Raw genomic sequence first — 16,756 nt, 5'->3', positions numbered from 1 at the left:
AAGAAAGAAAGAAAAAAAGAAAGGAAGGAGGGAAAGAAGGGGCCTTACAGATCAAGGTTATAGCTGTAAAATCTTTAATTAAGGTTTAAGGGAGTGCCTAATAGCTCCTTCTCAGCTGACGAAAAGACTTCTAAGAATCTTCAGAATGTTGTCTCACAGCTCTCACATTCTGTACAAGGTAGAAGACTGTCTTGATTATAAAGTTATACATATGGCATGTTGGGGCGTATAGTGCCTTTCAATTAGATTCATAGGTAAACACAAAATTTTTAAGATAATTTTAGTAACCTGGATCAAGGGGGAAAGAAACAGTGCAAAATGAAAAGATTTTCAATAGGCAGAAAGCAGGCTGAGAAGTCTACCTAGCTGTAAATCAACTTTTTCTCATAGAAAAGACAAGACTTCGAGTGCAGAGTCAAGAGTTCAGAGTGGGGATTCAGGCATTCAGAGTACAGAGGATTAGGCAACCAAAATAGGGGGCAGAAGTGGGCCCAGTGAAGGTGCATTTTTACCGCTCAGACTTGTCTGAGTGAATTTCAGATCAGTGGCCTTATGTCCCTTGGATTTCCTGTCTTTTTGAAAGGGAATGTCAATTGCAATTATCCTGTCCCTGACTCACTATTAGACATTGTGGGTTGGAAACGGATAGCTTGCCTTTAGTTCACAGGTCTCTGAACTAAGAGGCACTGCAGCCTCAAGGAGCCTTATCTGCTTCTTGATCCCATACAAAACACAAAGTTACGGACTTCAGGACTGGTGCCATGATTGGATAAGTTTGGGGAGGCCAAGAAAGAAGGTGAATGTATTTTGAGTAAGAGAGAAGCAGGAGTTATTGGATGCAGCAGACAAGCTAAAGAAAAGATAATCTATAGGCTGAAAAAGAGACTAGAACAGACATCTGAGAATCACAGGCACATCACCTAAATTGGATATGGGCAGAGTTGAAGCAATACATGGTGGGAAGGCATGAGTTCTCAGTGCCAAAAAAAAGAAAGCTAAGTTGACAAATCTGAGCAGAGTATATTAAGAACCAGAATTCAGAGTTCCTGTATGGCTCAGTGGTTAACTAACCCAACTAGTACCCATGAGGACACAGGTTCGATCCCTGGCCTTTCTCAGTGGGTTAAGGATCTGGCATTGCCATGAACTGTGGTGTAGGTCACAGACACAGCTTGGACCCCACATTGCTGTGGTTGTGGTATAGACAGGCAGCTGTAGCTCTGATTCGACCCCTAGCCTGGGAACCTCCATGTGCCATGGGCATGGCACTAAAAAGACAAAAGACAAAAAAAAAAAAAAAAATCAGAATTAAAGAGAGTTAGCAATCAAATCTAGCAGGTAGTGATAAAGAAATATAGAAGAAAAAAATTTATAAACATACACAGAATATGTGAGCAATGTTTAGCAATGTTTCATTGACTTTAGAAATGCTGTAAAGCTTTTGTAAAGATCCACAGAGCTCTCTTTAAGCAAGTCTTCCCTTGTCTGAAGGCCTTAGAGCAATTTTTAACCCTAATGCCATACCCTAGCCTTGGACTCACTACTTGAATTCGAAACTCTGCAATCCTAGGCTTTGAAAGTAACTGCAGTCTCTCCTTTTTTCATCCTTGGACATTACCTGAGCCTACATTACACTGCTCCCTAAAGTCATAAAGACCCTGGCCTGTTTTCCTCATAGAATTGCCCTCACTGGTCTGGTCTTTTCTGAGACTAGCATTGATCCAGCATCGCCACTAACATCTTCCATTGACCTTTGATCCCAGTTTGCATCCCAATTCCTGGTCCAGTTCGCCGTCAATTTAATTATCTTTTTCTCTGGGATATATCCTCTATGATTTTGGAGCACCAATGGAGGATAACAAAAACCTCAGCCAATTTTATTCCAATGACCTTCTAAAGGTTCTAATGTCAGCTACATCCTTAAGAGTGTTCTGTAATCCTCTTGCTCCCCCCTAGGGCAGTGGCACCACTCTCTTCAAGCCATATTGCTCTACCTGCATACTTTCACTTTGCCAGAATACAGATCTTATCCTTTCACTCTTCTTCTTAAACATTTTGAAATATTCCGATTGCATATAAAATAGAATCTGTTGTCTTTATCCTGTCATGTCAGCCCCTTCACTATCTTCCTCAGTTAACTTTCATCCTTTATTTCCAGCCCTGGTGCTAATATGCCTTTGCAGTATCCATGTTGAACTACTTAGCTCACATGTCTAAATGCATCCTGCATTTTTATGCCTCTGCTTTGCTCATACTTTTCCCATAACCTGGAGAGGTTTTCACTCTTTCACCACAGTATGATTAGTTCTCTCTCACCAGTATTTCTAGGGCACTTTATACAAACCTCAATAATGCCTTTATTGTATTGTATTATTGTATTATAAGAGTGTTTCTTAAAGACAAGAACAACGTGTTGATTTGCTGCTTTGTCTCGAATGGAAGAGCTTTGTTTGCTTGTTCGCTTTTTGGTATCTTTTAGACCTAGCAGGTTAATTAGCCCATAACTAGCACTGAATGAAAAGTTCTTAAAGGAATAAATGGGAACAAAGAATTAGAATAAGAACAGAAAGGAAGACTCAGAGTTGGAAAGGCAGTTTAAAAAAAAATTGAAAATACTGTATAAATGCTACATATTTTGCACATTTACACAATTTATGCATTTAGACCTGGTCCCTGTTTTAAACATTCCCAGCAAGAAATAAGCAGTTCAATCTATTGGATATTTGCCTCCATTTGAACATACCTCTTGCTCTACAATAGTCTTTATTTTACAGAAAAAAAATACTCTATAGATCTCATGACTAGAACAAAGTTATTAAGTAAAGTAATAAATATCTCATAGACAGTAAAATGGTGATTAAAGGACTGGAGTTGTTTCATAATCATAACAGTCAATTTGTTATGTTTCATTACAAAGGAAGTCATTAAACCTCTATACCTCAGTCTTTCTATCCATGAAATGGGAGATAATAACTGCCTATCATAGGTTAGCAGGGAGGATTAAATGGGTTAACATATGCAAAGCACTCAGCATACTCCCTTCAGAATTAAACAGAAAAGATAAATATTATTATTATTCTAATTGGAGCAGACAAGTTGTAGTTTCTTACGAGATCTTTATTTTTTAAAAATTTTTTAGGGCCGAACCCATGGCATATAGAAGTTCCCAGGCTAGGGGTCAAATCAGAGCTGTAGCCGCTGGCCTACACTACAGCCACAGCAACACATGATCTGAGCCCCGTCTTCAACCTACACCACAGCTCACAGCAACATTAGATCCTTAATCCCCTGAGCAAGGCCAGGCATGGAACCTGCGTCCTCATGGATGCCAGTCAGATTTGTTTCTGCTGAGCTACAATGGAAACACTTCTTATGAGATCTTGATAGAACTGAATTTTTCTTTCTTCCTTCTGTGCAATATTATTATTAAAACTATTTGTGTATTACCTCACCCCCCAGGTTATTTACTTAAGCCATGCTCCATGAGTTTTTAGTTTAAGCTGAATGAAAACAACACATCAAGGTCAAACAGACAACTGAATACAAATGCATATTAGCTTTTAAAATTTTTAAATCTTAAAATTTTTAAATTTTAAAGCTATGTGTACTCAGAGAAGTAAAATACATCATGTGGCAAAATCAATACATTGGCAAATTTTTAGTAAAGTCTGGGGAAGTTTTTCTCTCTCTGTTATTATCAAGAAGGCTACATATAATTAATGGGTCTACAAGTTCTACTTAAAGAGTAATCCTGACCATTTCCTAGTGAAAACATTTGAAGTACAGAATACATTTTGAGAAGAAATGTGTATGATATAGTCTATGTCCAATAACACAGGAGGTGGTACCTAGCACCATGAGAACTCAGTGGGAATTGAAGATAGAAAGGATTAAGAAAGAATTTGATTAGAGGCTACATCTGAATTAATGAAGATAGGTGGTTTATAGAAATTCTAATTATAAGCAGCAAGGAAACCAAAACAAAAAGAAAAACCCAATTGTGATTGGCTGCGTTAGTTTTCCTATTTTCTTTGTTTTCTATGAACACAATCATCAGAAGATTAATTAACTTTCTAAACTTAATAATGGGAAAATATCTTGTAAAATGAAGTAAAATTTATGTGACAGATTTTGGGTTTTTTTCCTTAGCATTAAGTACTATTTTATTGAGCCTAAATTGAATGCAACAGTGTGATATTTAAGAGAAATCAGTTGAATTATCAAATAATTCACCTTTAAGCTGGTCCATTTTTCCTACAGAATTAATTTTTAGTATGGAAATGCACATAACTATTTCCAAACACTTTCTCTTGTTTAATATGCTATTCAAAATGTAATTTCAGGATTACCTCTTGAAGAGGCTCTTATGCCAAAACTGTTTATCAGGCAAATTAAAGTGAAAAGTTGTTTTTGCCCATAATATGGAAAATGTCAGCACTTTTAAGTCAATTCTTATAACACTAAATAAACACTTTTGGCAAAGGAATTAACCAATTAAGAAAATATTTAAATTTTCTTATTGACTATATAGTGCAGAGTTTATGATGAGTAATGGGAGGAAAATTGGAAGGAAGGTAGAAATTAAGACGTTTACCATGTTCCTAATATGTCTAGTTGGCTTTGGAGTAGGCATTTTGCCTGTGACCTTGACTCCCTAAAGATGTTTCGAGGGAAAATAACTAAAGACTGTGAGGTCCACTGACATTAAAAGCACATATGGAGGATTTTCATGATCATCTCAATGGTGTAGATAAGCACACCATTACTTCTCACGCCTGTAATCTAGTATTGATCTAGGAAATATGTTTATATGGTATAACTCTCATAAGAGGATGAACAGAGTAGGAAAGATGTGGGAGAAGGAGGAGTTAATAGGTCTAGAGCAGGAGATCCAAGAGATGCATGAAGTGGGAATTAAAAATTGTCAGGGAGGAGTTCCCATTGTGGCTCAGTGGGCTAAGAACCTGACTAATATCCATGAGGATGAGCGTTCAATTCCTGGCCTCACTCAGTGGGTTAAGGATCCAGCATTGTTGCAAACTGGAATGTAAGTTGCAGATGTAGCTTGGATCTGGCATTACAGTGATTGTAGCATAGCCCTACAGCTGTAGCTCTGATTCAACCCCTAGCTCAGGAACTTCCATATGCCATAGGTGCAACCCTAGAAAAAAAAAAGAAAAGGAAAGGAAAATTGTCAGGGAAACATCAGAAGAAAAGCTAGATCAAGATCATTTATTTTATAAACTCCAAGACGTAAGTTAAGAATGCAAAAAAGAGAGATGCTGAGAATGTTGTGCAGCAGAAGTTCAGAGCTGCTTTAAATAGAGAGGAACTCATCCTGGCTATAGTTGTGAAGGGATTAGACAAAGAGCTGAGAACAACTATGTTGTTCCAGAACTTGATTTCTTGAACCAACAGCATAAGCATCATGTGGGGTCTTGTTGGAAATGCAGATTTAGGGCCCTGCCTCAGATTTAGTGAATCTGAAATTCCAGAGGATGGGACCCAATAATCTGTGTTCAACAAGCTCTCCTCCTGATGACTCTGGGGCAAACTAAGTTCCAGGACCACTAGTTTAGAATTCCTAAGGAGATTGTAGCCTCCATTCTGTATCTGGAATTATCTTAGTTGCTCTTTACAAATGGGTGAATGTTGATACAAATAATTTAGATATACAGCTCCTTTTCGATTACATATAGGACAACTATTTATTTTATGGGCAGCAGGTATGTAGACGTCTTCCGCCACTCAGTTTGCTTGGGTGCAAGTCAAGAGTACCTTGCCTTCAGTGAATATGAGAAAATAAAAATTTAGTACTGGTAACTCAAGCACAAATAGAGTATTAAATATACTATATTCAAAGTTTTTGTTATATATATATAATTATGTATATAAATACTCAACACACAACCTTATATGTATATAGACATGCACATATAAATTTCATAAACAGCACTTGATATAAAAATATCAAGTACTGGAGTTCCTGTTGTGGCACAGTGGTTAACAAATCCGACTAGGAACCATGAGGTTGCCGGTTCGATCCTTGGCCTTGCTCAGTGGGTTAAGGATCCGGCATTGCTGTGAGCTGTGGTGTAGGTCACAGATGCAGCTTGGATCCTGGCTTGCTGTGGCTCTGGCATAGGCCAGTGGCTACAGCTCCAATTCAACCCCTAGCCTGGGAACCTCCATATGCTGAGGGAGCAGCCCTAGAAAAGGCAAAAAGACAAAAAAAACAAAAAAAACAAAAACAAGTACTTAAAATTATTATTCTATCAGTGCCAACAAATCGAAAAGAACCTCTTTTTTATTTTTAAAATTTTATTGAAATACATATAGTTGATTTACAATGTTGTGTTCATTTCTGCTGTACAGCAAAGTGATTCAGTTATACTTAGACATATACCCATTCTTTTCCAGATTCTTTTCCCATGTAGGTTATCACAGAATATTAAGAAGTGTTCCCTAAGCTAAACAGCAGGTTCTCATTAACCATCCATCCCATATTCGATAGGTTGCATATGCCACTACCAAACTCTCAAGCTATCCCCCGCACCTTTCCACTTTGTTAACCATAAGTTTGTTTTTGAAGTCTGAAAGTCTGCTTCTGTTTTGTAAAAATTTCATGTATATCATTTTTTTAGATTCCACATATAAGTGATATCATATGGTATTTGTCCTTCTCTACCTGACTTACTTCACTTAATATGATAATCTCTAAGTCCATCCATGTTACTGCAAATGGCATTATTTCATTCTTTTTGTGGCTGAGTAATATTCCATTGTATATATGTACCACATCTTTATCCATTCCTTTGTCAACGGACATTTAGCTTGCCTCCATGTCTTGGCTATGAAAAATAGCCCTACAATGAACATTGCAGTGCATCTATCTTTTTGAATTATGGTTTTCTCCAGATCTATGCCCAGGAGGGGGACTGCTGGATCATATAGTAGTTCTATTTTTAATTTTTTAAGGAGCCTCCATACAGTGGAGTTGTATTCCCACCCTGATGGTTGTTTGGCCTGAGGCTCCCAGCATTAGAGCCTGCATGTTGTTTGGTGGTGCCAGTTCTCCTTTCCAGAATGGTGCCCCACAGGGGAGCTCAGACTGATGATTACTCCCTGGGGCCTCCTTCTCCAGTTTCCTCCTTCCATAGTGATCCACAGCCAATCCCTGCTGCCCCAGGAACTTCCAACACCATCAGGTAGATGTTGCCTGGATTCCTGTGGAGTCACTGCTTTGCCCTAGGTCCAGTCCATGAAAAATCTTGTGTGCGCCCTCAAGAGTGGAATGTCTGATTCACCCAGTCCAGTGGAGCTCCAGCACTCCAAGCACTACTGGCCTTCAAAGTCAAATGCTGGGAGCTTCTACTCCTGATGCCAAACCCCCAGGCTGGGAAACATGATGTGGGGCTCAGAACTATCACTCGTATAATAGTTCCTCTGCAATATAATTGTTTCTCAGTTTATGAGGTGGCTATGGGATTTGCTTACATCATGAAAGTGCTCCTCTTACCATCTCATTGTGGCTTCTTCTTTGTCTTTAGGTGCAGAATATCTTTTTCGGAAGTTTCCCCTTTTTTTGTTGATGATTGCTCAGCAGTTGGCTGTGATTTTGGTGTTTTCATGAGCGGAGGTGAGCTCTAGTCCTTCTACTCCGACCTCTTGTCTCCAAGTGAAATATAACCTCTTTAAGGAAAAAATAATTTAAGGGATATAGAGGTACAATAATAGTTATAACTAAATGTAAAGTTTCAGGTTTCCAGTTTTTCTTTGTCTTTTCCAAAGAGATAGGTAGCTAATAAAAAATTATTAAAGAGAGAAGGGCTGCTGATGCAAAAAAAAAAAAGCTATTTATAAAAACAATTAAACATTTTACTACTCTCTGATTGCTTTTATTTGACTTACAATTAAGTAATAGAATGGACTATAATAAAAATTATAAGCTGGGAGTTCCCGTTGTGGTGTAGCAAAAGGGAATCCAGGTAGTATCCATGAAGATGCGAGTTCTATTCCTGGCCTCACTCACTGGGTTGGGAATCAAGCATTGCCATGAGCTGCGGTGTGGTGTAGGTCACAGATGTGGCTTGGATCTGGCATTGCTGTGATTGTGGCATAGGCCAGCAGCTGTAGCTCTGATTTGACCTCTAGTCTGGAAAATTCCATATGCTGTGGGTGCGGTCCTAAAAAGCAAAAAAATAGAGGGTTCCCTTTCAAGTGTAAGGTTACATGATTGTTAAAATGGTGTCTTATAAAGAATAGCTTCCATATCAAGGTGCATGCCATTATGCCCTTTTCTTACTGGCAAGTTCACCTTGTTCAGTGGTATAGTTGATCATTGCAGTATGAGCAATATTGTGTGGCTATTTGCTTCCAAATAATTTTATTTCATCTTTTTAAACCAAATTAACAACTTAAATCCATAGACTACTAAACACTCTGACATTTTCCTAACTCCATAAAATGATCATGGAATGCTAGAAGCACCCTAAAAATATTTTATTTTGTTTATTTTCTTTTATAACCTTTATATCCTGACATAAAATACATTAAATTTTCTTTTATTTTACATGAATCCAGTGATACGTTCTCAATGTAACTTTGAATTAAGTACAAAATTGCTTATGATTTTGAATACTGCCTTTAAAATGATATTTTCGTATATTACATTATATAATGCACAAATACGTACTAATGATATGTGCTTTTGACCCTTTTCTACATAGACAAAGAGAAACATATATCTAAGAATAATATAGATTTTAATCACAATTTTATAATAGTAGCAATATTACTGAGTAGTAGGTTTGTTTACTCACAAAAATCGTTTTGAACCCTATTTTAAGAAATGCTTTTAAAGTTATTGTCTCTGTTCTCACTAGTTCTCTTAAATTAGGTGAAAAGAAGAAAATCCACAACCTGAACTCCATTTTTTTAATCCATAGTATATTCTGGGAAAACATATACCTGTATTTTTTTTTAATTATTCTGAAAAGAAGAAAAAAATCTTTGAAGCCTTCTCTGACTGTTTTTCCCCTCCTTTGTTACAGGCATCCATTTCTGCAGCTACATCAATGTTTTAAAAACACATAAAAATGGATTTCTCAAACTCATCTTATCAAAACTCGACCTCGGAAGAACTGTTAAACAGAATGCCAGCCAAAATTCTGGTGTCCTTCATTCTCTCCGGGTTGGCACTGATGACAACGACCATCAACTCCCTTGTGATAGCTGCAATTATTGTGACCCGAAAGCTGCACCACCCAGCCAACTACTTAATTTGCTCCCTTGCAGTCACAGACTTCCTTGTAGCTGTCCTGGTGATGCCTTTCAGCATTGTGTATATTGTGAGAGAGAGTTGGATTATGGGACAAGTGGTCTGCGACATTTGGCTGAGTGTTGACATTACATGCTGCACATGCTCCATCTTGCATCTCTCTGCTATAGCTTTGGATCGGTACCGTGCAATCACAGATGCTGTTGAGTATGCCCGGAAAAGAACTCCCAAGCAGGCTGGCATTATGATTACCATAGTATGGATTATATCTATTTTTATCTCTATGCCTCCTCTATTCTGGAGGCACCAAGGAACTAGCCGAGATGATGAGTGCATCATCAAACACGACCACATTGTTTCCACTATTTACTCAACATTTGGAGCTTTCTATATCCCATTAACTTTAATTTTGATCCTCTACTACAAAATATATAAAGCAGCAAAGACATTGTATCACAAGAGACAAGCAAGTAGGATTGCCAAGGAGGAACTGAATGGCCAAGTTCTTTTGGAGAGTGGTGAGAAAAGCAGTAGACTGGTCTCCACCCCATACATGCTAGAAAAGTCTTTATCTGACCCATCAACAGACTTTGATAAAATTCATAGCACAGTGAAAAGTCCCAGGTCTGAATTCAGGCATGAGAGATCTTGGAGAAGGCAAAAGATCTCAGGCACAAGAGAACGCAAAGCAGCCACTACCCTGGGTTTAATCTTGGGTGCATTTGTAATATGTTGGCTTCCTTTTTTTGTAAAAGAATTAGTTGTTAATGTCTGTGAAAAGTGTAAAATTTCTGAAGAAATGTCAAATTTTTTGACATGGCTTGGATATCTCAATTCCCTCATAAACCCGATGATTTATACAATCTTTAATGAAGACTTCAAGAAAGCATTCCAAAAACTTGTGCGATGTCGGTGTTAGTTTAAAGAAAATTTATTATGAAAAGGTTGGGGTTCTTTTGACATGAAGTAACTAAGTGAATACTAAATAATAAAGCATTTAAACTTTTAGAAGGAAATAATTAAAGCTGCTAAGATGATAATAGTATAATTTATATTTTAATAGCAACATGCATATAAAATGTATTGATTTAGAGACTTCCTTTGACCATCATCATAGATTATGTAAAATTAGAAAGTAACTTATTGTTTATAAGCAATATTTTGCCTATGCAATGTCCCTAAAAAGCTAACTGGAAAAATAATATATATATATATATATAATTAATAACAGTGATTTTCCAGGTTTTTCTTACAACAACTACAGAAGAATTTTCAATTAGGAACATACCTCCATCAAAAATTTCTGTATAATCCTATTGTTTTATTATATGATTTTCTTAATTTATAGAAAAGATTTAATTTACCACAAAGCACACATTTCTCCTACCTAACCACTTTAGTCCTCTCTCCATCTTACCCTGGGTATACTGGAGAAGGGAAGGAGCTAGAAAAGATTCTTACTCAGTATGACTGGAGGAAATGTAAAAGCCAGAGGTTAATATTGTCTTTGCATTTAGAGAGTAATCATAAAATGTGTTAGGTACAGCAAAATAATTCTGGATACTGACCCTGTGCATATTTAACATATTCTTTTTGTTTAATATGAATTCCTAGAAGAATATTTTCTTAATCATACATTATCAACATTTGAAATCAAAGCCTTACCCTAATAGAAATAACTCAGGGAGGATCCAGGGGGAGGTGTTCTAATTTATTATGCTTAGGAATCAAATTTAAGGCACTAAATAAGTACCCTAGGTTAGCCGCCATAAATGTTATATGCTTATATTTTTTTAAATATGTATTTCATTTCTGTTAATGTTAATGAGCTCAGTTGCAAACTAAAATGCCTCTGGAACTTTGCACTTCGGCAGCTCCATAGCTTCAATTTAAACATTATTTCCCTTTTATTAGAGAGAATGTGGTAGGAATTCTTAGAACTTTCCACTAACTTCAAAACTCAAGTTTTCCAATTGGTAGAAATGAACAGGCAAAGATTCTTATTATACTGATTATATATGTATATATTACATTTCATATATATGTGTGTGTGTGTGTGTGTGTGTGTGTGTGTGTGTATCCGTTAGTCACTCTAAAAGTTCAGTGTGCCAAAGCAATAAGTTTATCTTCCATATTTATCTAGGAATTTGAAAACAGAATCTTCTAACAAGATTTCATTCCATTTGAACCATCAAGGTCATACACCACCTTTTAAGCCTACCATTAACCAAAATCATTTGGAAAACAACACATCCCTTCTTTTATTTTAAGCTGCACCTTTATGAGTATTCTAAACATTCTTTCCCAGTGGCATGCCTAAGAGTACATTACATTCATTTTTTTTGTATCAGTGACACATTACTCTCAATCTAATATTTACAGAATTCTAATTTTATATGAGGCATTAAGATGTACTATATAGAAGATACAGGAAATAATAAAATACTGTTTCTTCCTTTAACATGTTACAATCTAAAAGGTGAAGCAGACAACAAAAAATGAACACTGTAACAGAGAAAACAGTGACTGGCATGGAGTTATATACTTTGTTATGATGACTCAAAGGAAAAACTGATCAATTTTCAAAGAAAAAAAACAGGAAAATTTAATAAAGAATATGTCTAAAATAGTACTAAATAAACAGCATTTGAGCAAGAGAAATGTAAGAGCATACTCCCAGTAGTGGTAACAAAGATTGCAAATAGTATCCTACAACTATTTGGTGAGGCATGATCATGAAATAACTATGAATTTGGCAGCTATTTAGAACAATAAAAAAGATTAAAAGAGAAATTGGCCATTTGTGTGGCCAACTTTGAATGTCAGAAAAGTCTAGGAGTTCCTGTTGTGTTTCAGCGGGTTAAAAACCTGCCATAATGTCCCTGAAGATTCAGGTTTGATCCCTGGCCTTGCTCAGTGAGTTAAGGATCCAGTGTTGCTGCAAGCTGCATCATAGGTCACAGATGCAGTTCAGATCCAGCATTGCTGTGGCCAGGGTATAGGCCAGCAGTCGCAGCTCATATTCAACCCCTAGCCTAGGAAATTCCATATGCCCCAGATGCGGCCACAAAAAGAAAAAAAGTAAAAGAAGTCTAAGGACAGTTTGGTTGTTGTCTGTCAGTAAGTGGTCACTGATGCTTTTTAGTAGAAATTTAGAGTAATTCTAAAAAAAAATCTGGATTTGAACAGAGAGAGTTCTGTAAGTAATAACTTCTAGTTAGAAAGCAAATCATTAATCTGGGCAAGGGTGATAAAATCCTGAACTTGATTCTGGCATTGGGAATGTAAAGGAAGAAACAAAGGAGAGAGAGTGCTGAGGTAGAATCTACAGGTTAGCAAATATGTTAGTAAGCAGACAGACAGACAGAGAGACATGAGTCACTGAGCCAACTTGCTCTCAACTGAAATGAGGAACTCAAGAGAAGGAGCCTGTTGGTGCAATGATGCCTTCTGTTTGGGTACACAAAGGACATAAAGATATCCACCTGGGCAGTTTTAGCCCCCCAAAAACTAACAGATAGAAGAGACTTATCTAAGGCTCCTGCCACCACTTGCATCCTCTTCTCTGTATTTCCCAGAGCCTTTGTGTTGGTTTGACAGTCCAAAGTCATTCTCTACTTATTTCTCTTTTTTCTTCTCACCATTTGATTCAATTTGATTCTGTGACTTACCTATCCAAAGGCCTTACTAAAGTTAAAATAATAGGTTACATGAATTTATTTATACCCACCTCAAAAATTTATATATTTATATTAGAGACCTTTAAAAGATGCAGCCGTCAACCCAAAGGAACAAATCTCAAGGAGGGTGAGACGCACCCAAATGCACATCCTCCCCTCTACTCTGAGTTGGATTGAAGTTCAAATCTAGGAAAATAATACTTTAAGTGACAGGGAAGTCAAATTCTTCTTTAGAACTCTGAGGAGAATCAGGTTTACTATTTCTGTGTGTATGAAGCATTTTTTTTTTTAATCCAAGGGGGTCACAATACATTCAGTAACTATAGTTTTATCTATGTGTTTACCCCACATGTTGAAGATAGATTATGCCATTCTTCGTAAATTAGTATGAGTTATTGCTCTTTAATACCTTTAAATGGTAGGTATATATGGGCTAATAATCTGCAATTTGTACTTTTTAAAAAAATTTACAAAGAACAGATTGCATATAACATGATATACTTCCCTGAATACATAGGATTTATTCTCTCAGTGAAGTCTCCAAGTTATTAAAAGCTGAAGGTTTCTACATAAGAAAATATATGTTCACATCCATAACAAATGTAATAACATAATAATTCATATATTTAACTGATAAGGTAGAAGAAAATAATATGAATATCGTGGAAAGTGGCTAAATATTAGATAATGAAAGTTAACTTCCTGCTGCAATTTTAACTATATCAGGGCCAGAAAAATAAGTGGAGGGTTTGTTTTTGCTCTACTTCCTTTAAATATTTTCAAATGAAGGCGGTATAAAAGGCAAGATCAAAACACCAAAGAAAGGAAGTCAAACTACTAAATACTAAGTTTAGTCCAATACTTATCATTTGGCATAGCTATGTACAAATCATATTTGAAAATCCACTTCTGTTTGTGAAACAATGGTCTTTTTTATAGGACTGATGTGAGAATATGGATTGCCCATCTAAACTGTTTGTTTTGTTTTGTTTCACATTAGATCTCAGGGTCAAGTCCATAGCATAAATGGTTTATCCAGGTACTTGCTGTTGATGGGTTGGCTCTTAAGTAGGACCAGTTTCCATTGTGAATCTCCAAAGCCAGTCTTCCTTTCCCTTTTCTGGTGAACTTGATTCACTTCCACCCTCACCACTACCCACACCTGGGGCTCTAGGTTATAAAAGTTCCCTGCTTGCAAATGAAGAAAAGCTTCTTTTGGACCCACTTGCAAATTCTTCTAACAGTCCCAAGATTTAAAATTTCTTAGCAGAGTATAATCCCCATATTCTCAGGGCAATCTTAAACTGGCCCCTCTGTATCAAAAAGAAATGGAGAATTAATTGGAAGCCAGTTACTAGGAAATGTGCTGACTTGCTCCACCAAATATAATGAAAGTGGGAGTGGTTATACTCTTCCTGCTGACATGCTTTCCTCTACCTCCAGGAGTGAATAGCTTCTTCATGAATTTTTTGACTTACAGTCAGGAAATAAGGTTTACTGTATTGTAGTAGAACAGAAACTTGAAGGATTTTCCTTAATATATCCTAAATCCTTCAAAGATAATCCTGCTCAGTTCAAAGTGTATCCACATAAAATTGTTTCAGAAAATGTTTCTAATACCCTCCTAATAACCAAGATGCTTATATTCAAATGTTTATTTTGCCATAAAATATTTTTGAAGACAAGTTAATATTTCTGTCATGAATAAAGTAATATTTTCTTATGGCATTGTGACTTTTCATGATCTTGAGAATCAGTATGCTTTCTCTCATTATTTAAATGAGGAACTTGAGAGAGATTTTCTAACATTACATTGTGTCTGATTATTGTTAAAGAATATTTTCTCTGCACAAAACATGATAGTACTTGAAGTCTACCTGAGTAAAATTAAAATTAAAATTTTTCAAAGAATTTGCACTCCCTGATTAGGTCAGAAATGATAAAAATCCTGAGAAAAAGATTGTATAATATTTTTATCAACAATAAATCTTGTCAAATTAGCCTTTCAGTAAAGTTTATGTTTAGTCACAGTTTCAATTTCTACCATGGACAGTTTTCATCTCTGCAAGGACAGTAAAATGGTTTATGTAGGCACAGTGAAGTTTGGCATGTCTTTCTTCCTATGTTCTCCAATAACCTTTTCATTATAGCCTGTTAATATTCCTAAATTACATGCAATGAATATTTATTCCTAAAAATTATTATATTTTATTTCATACACTGCATCATTAATTTTTATATAATTATAATTGCATTATATTGCCAGGTCTTGCTGCCTTAGAGTTTTCCCCACCCTAACTCTATCAATAAAAAATTTTTATTTTATTACTAAATTAAAAATTTACATTCCCCCATGCACACACAAACATTGACCATTTTCCTCTTTGTGTTAGTTGACTTGGCTAGGATTTGACTGGATCTATGACCTTAACTCTGTGCGTGTACATGATTTTGCAAATGTTAGGAAGGACTGAATTGGAAAAGTGAAAAGATCTTCTTAGCATAGCACACTCTTGAAGATGAAGGAGAAAGGGGCGGTGGTTTCAGCAGGAAGGAAAGGAGTCATTCAAATTTGTGATTTTTGAAACCAGTGTGCATAAACATCACCTGAGATGCTGGTGACAAAGGCAGATTCCAAAGACGAAATCTCTGAGTCCTAATTGGAGTCCCAGAATCTGAATCTTTAGCAGAGTTTTCTGGTTATGCTAACAAAGGCAAACCTTAGAGCTTTTCTAGAGACCATTGCTTGAAAGCTCCCAGCTAGCTAGTTAAGCATTTTGTAGGACATAGCTATAGTAACTGAAAATGAAATTTCATCACCATTTCATTCCAGTCAAAAAGCAAGAAAACTGCTTTGCTACTACATGAGAAGTGCCTAATGCAAAACTGAACAGAAGTAAAGAATCACATCCACATCAACACTGCTGAGTGGATTATAAAACTGAACCGAAGAATCACATCCTCATCAACACTGCCGAGTGGATTATAAAACAGTTAAAAGATTTAAAATCTATTCTCAATCAGTATGTTATTTAAATTTTGTTAGGATAAAGAATAAAAGCTTTTCATCACATATGCAGCAACAGTATTTTTTTCTCTTTTTTTAAAAAATTTTTATTATAGTTGATTTACAATCTTCTATCAATTTCTGCTATACAGAAAAGTGGCCCAGCTACACATATACATGCATTCTTTTTATCACATTATCCTCCATCCTGTTCCATCATAAGTGATTAGAAGCAACAATTTAAGAGAGTAAATAAATCTATAGATGTGAAGTCAAAAAAGGCCAAAAGCAGAGTTCCTGTGGTGGCTCAGTGGTTAACGAACCAGAATAGGATCCATGAGGATGTGTGTTTGATCCCTGACCTCAGTCAGTGGGTTAAGGATCCAGCATTGCCATGTGCTGTGGTGTAGGTCACAGACATAGCTCAGAACCAGTGTTGCTGTAGTTGTAGCTCCAATTGGACCCCTAGCCTGAGAACCTCCACATGCCGCAAATGTGGTCCTAAAATAGCAAAAAAAAAAAAAGGCCAAAATGGTGCCCTGATTCTGCTAATCATTAACTTGATGTTGAGCAAGATTCTTCTATCCTGCTTGCTTCAGATTAAAGTTGAAAGTCTCAGGAATTGGAGTAAAATCAAGCAAATAGCCTTGAAAAACACTAAGGGACTACAAAATGTAAATTAACATTGTTATTATTGTCTATAGTAGGTCTGCAATGAGTCAGACAGAGCACACTTGACATGGTGCCTGGTGTTCCGGATTTTGTACTGCCCTTTTCTGAGTTTGGAGA

The 16,756-nt window shown here is 36.4% G+C and overlaps 1 protein-coding gene across 3 annotated transcripts in view; it reads left to right on the top strand.

Moving 5' to 3' along the window:
- The window catches only part of HTR1F (5-hydroxytryptamine receptor 1F), a 151,612-nt gene extending 135,579 nt beyond the window's left edge, over positions 1 to 16,033 (top strand). For 2 of the 3 annotated variants that reach the window (XM_084987065.1, XM_084987063.1), the window contains 2 exons: positions 7,551 to 7,639; positions 9,054 to 16,033. In XM_084987065.1, coding sequence (XP_084843191.1) covers positions 9,099 to 10,199 — 1,101 coding nt within the window. In that variant the 5' untranslated portion in view covers positions 7,551 to 7,639; positions 9,054 to 9,098 and the 3' untranslated portion in view covers positions 10,200 to 16,033. 3 annotated transcript variants of the gene reach the window in all.
- The last annotated feature ends 723 nt before the right edge of the window (positions 16,034 to 16,756 follow it).

Source organism: Sus scrofa, chromosome 13 (assembly GCF_054392235.1).
Source record: "Sus scrofa isolate SSC_HxYL_T2T_F1_AM1 chromosome 13, Sscrofa_HxYL_maternal_Yorkshire_Landrace_v2.0, whole genome shotgun sequence".
NCBI lineage: Eukaryota > Metazoa > Chordata > Mammalia > Artiodactyla > Suidae > Sus > Sus scrofa.
The sequence above is the reverse complement of the archived record's forward strand: the minus strand, read 5'-3'. Positions and strand labels throughout refer to the sequence as shown.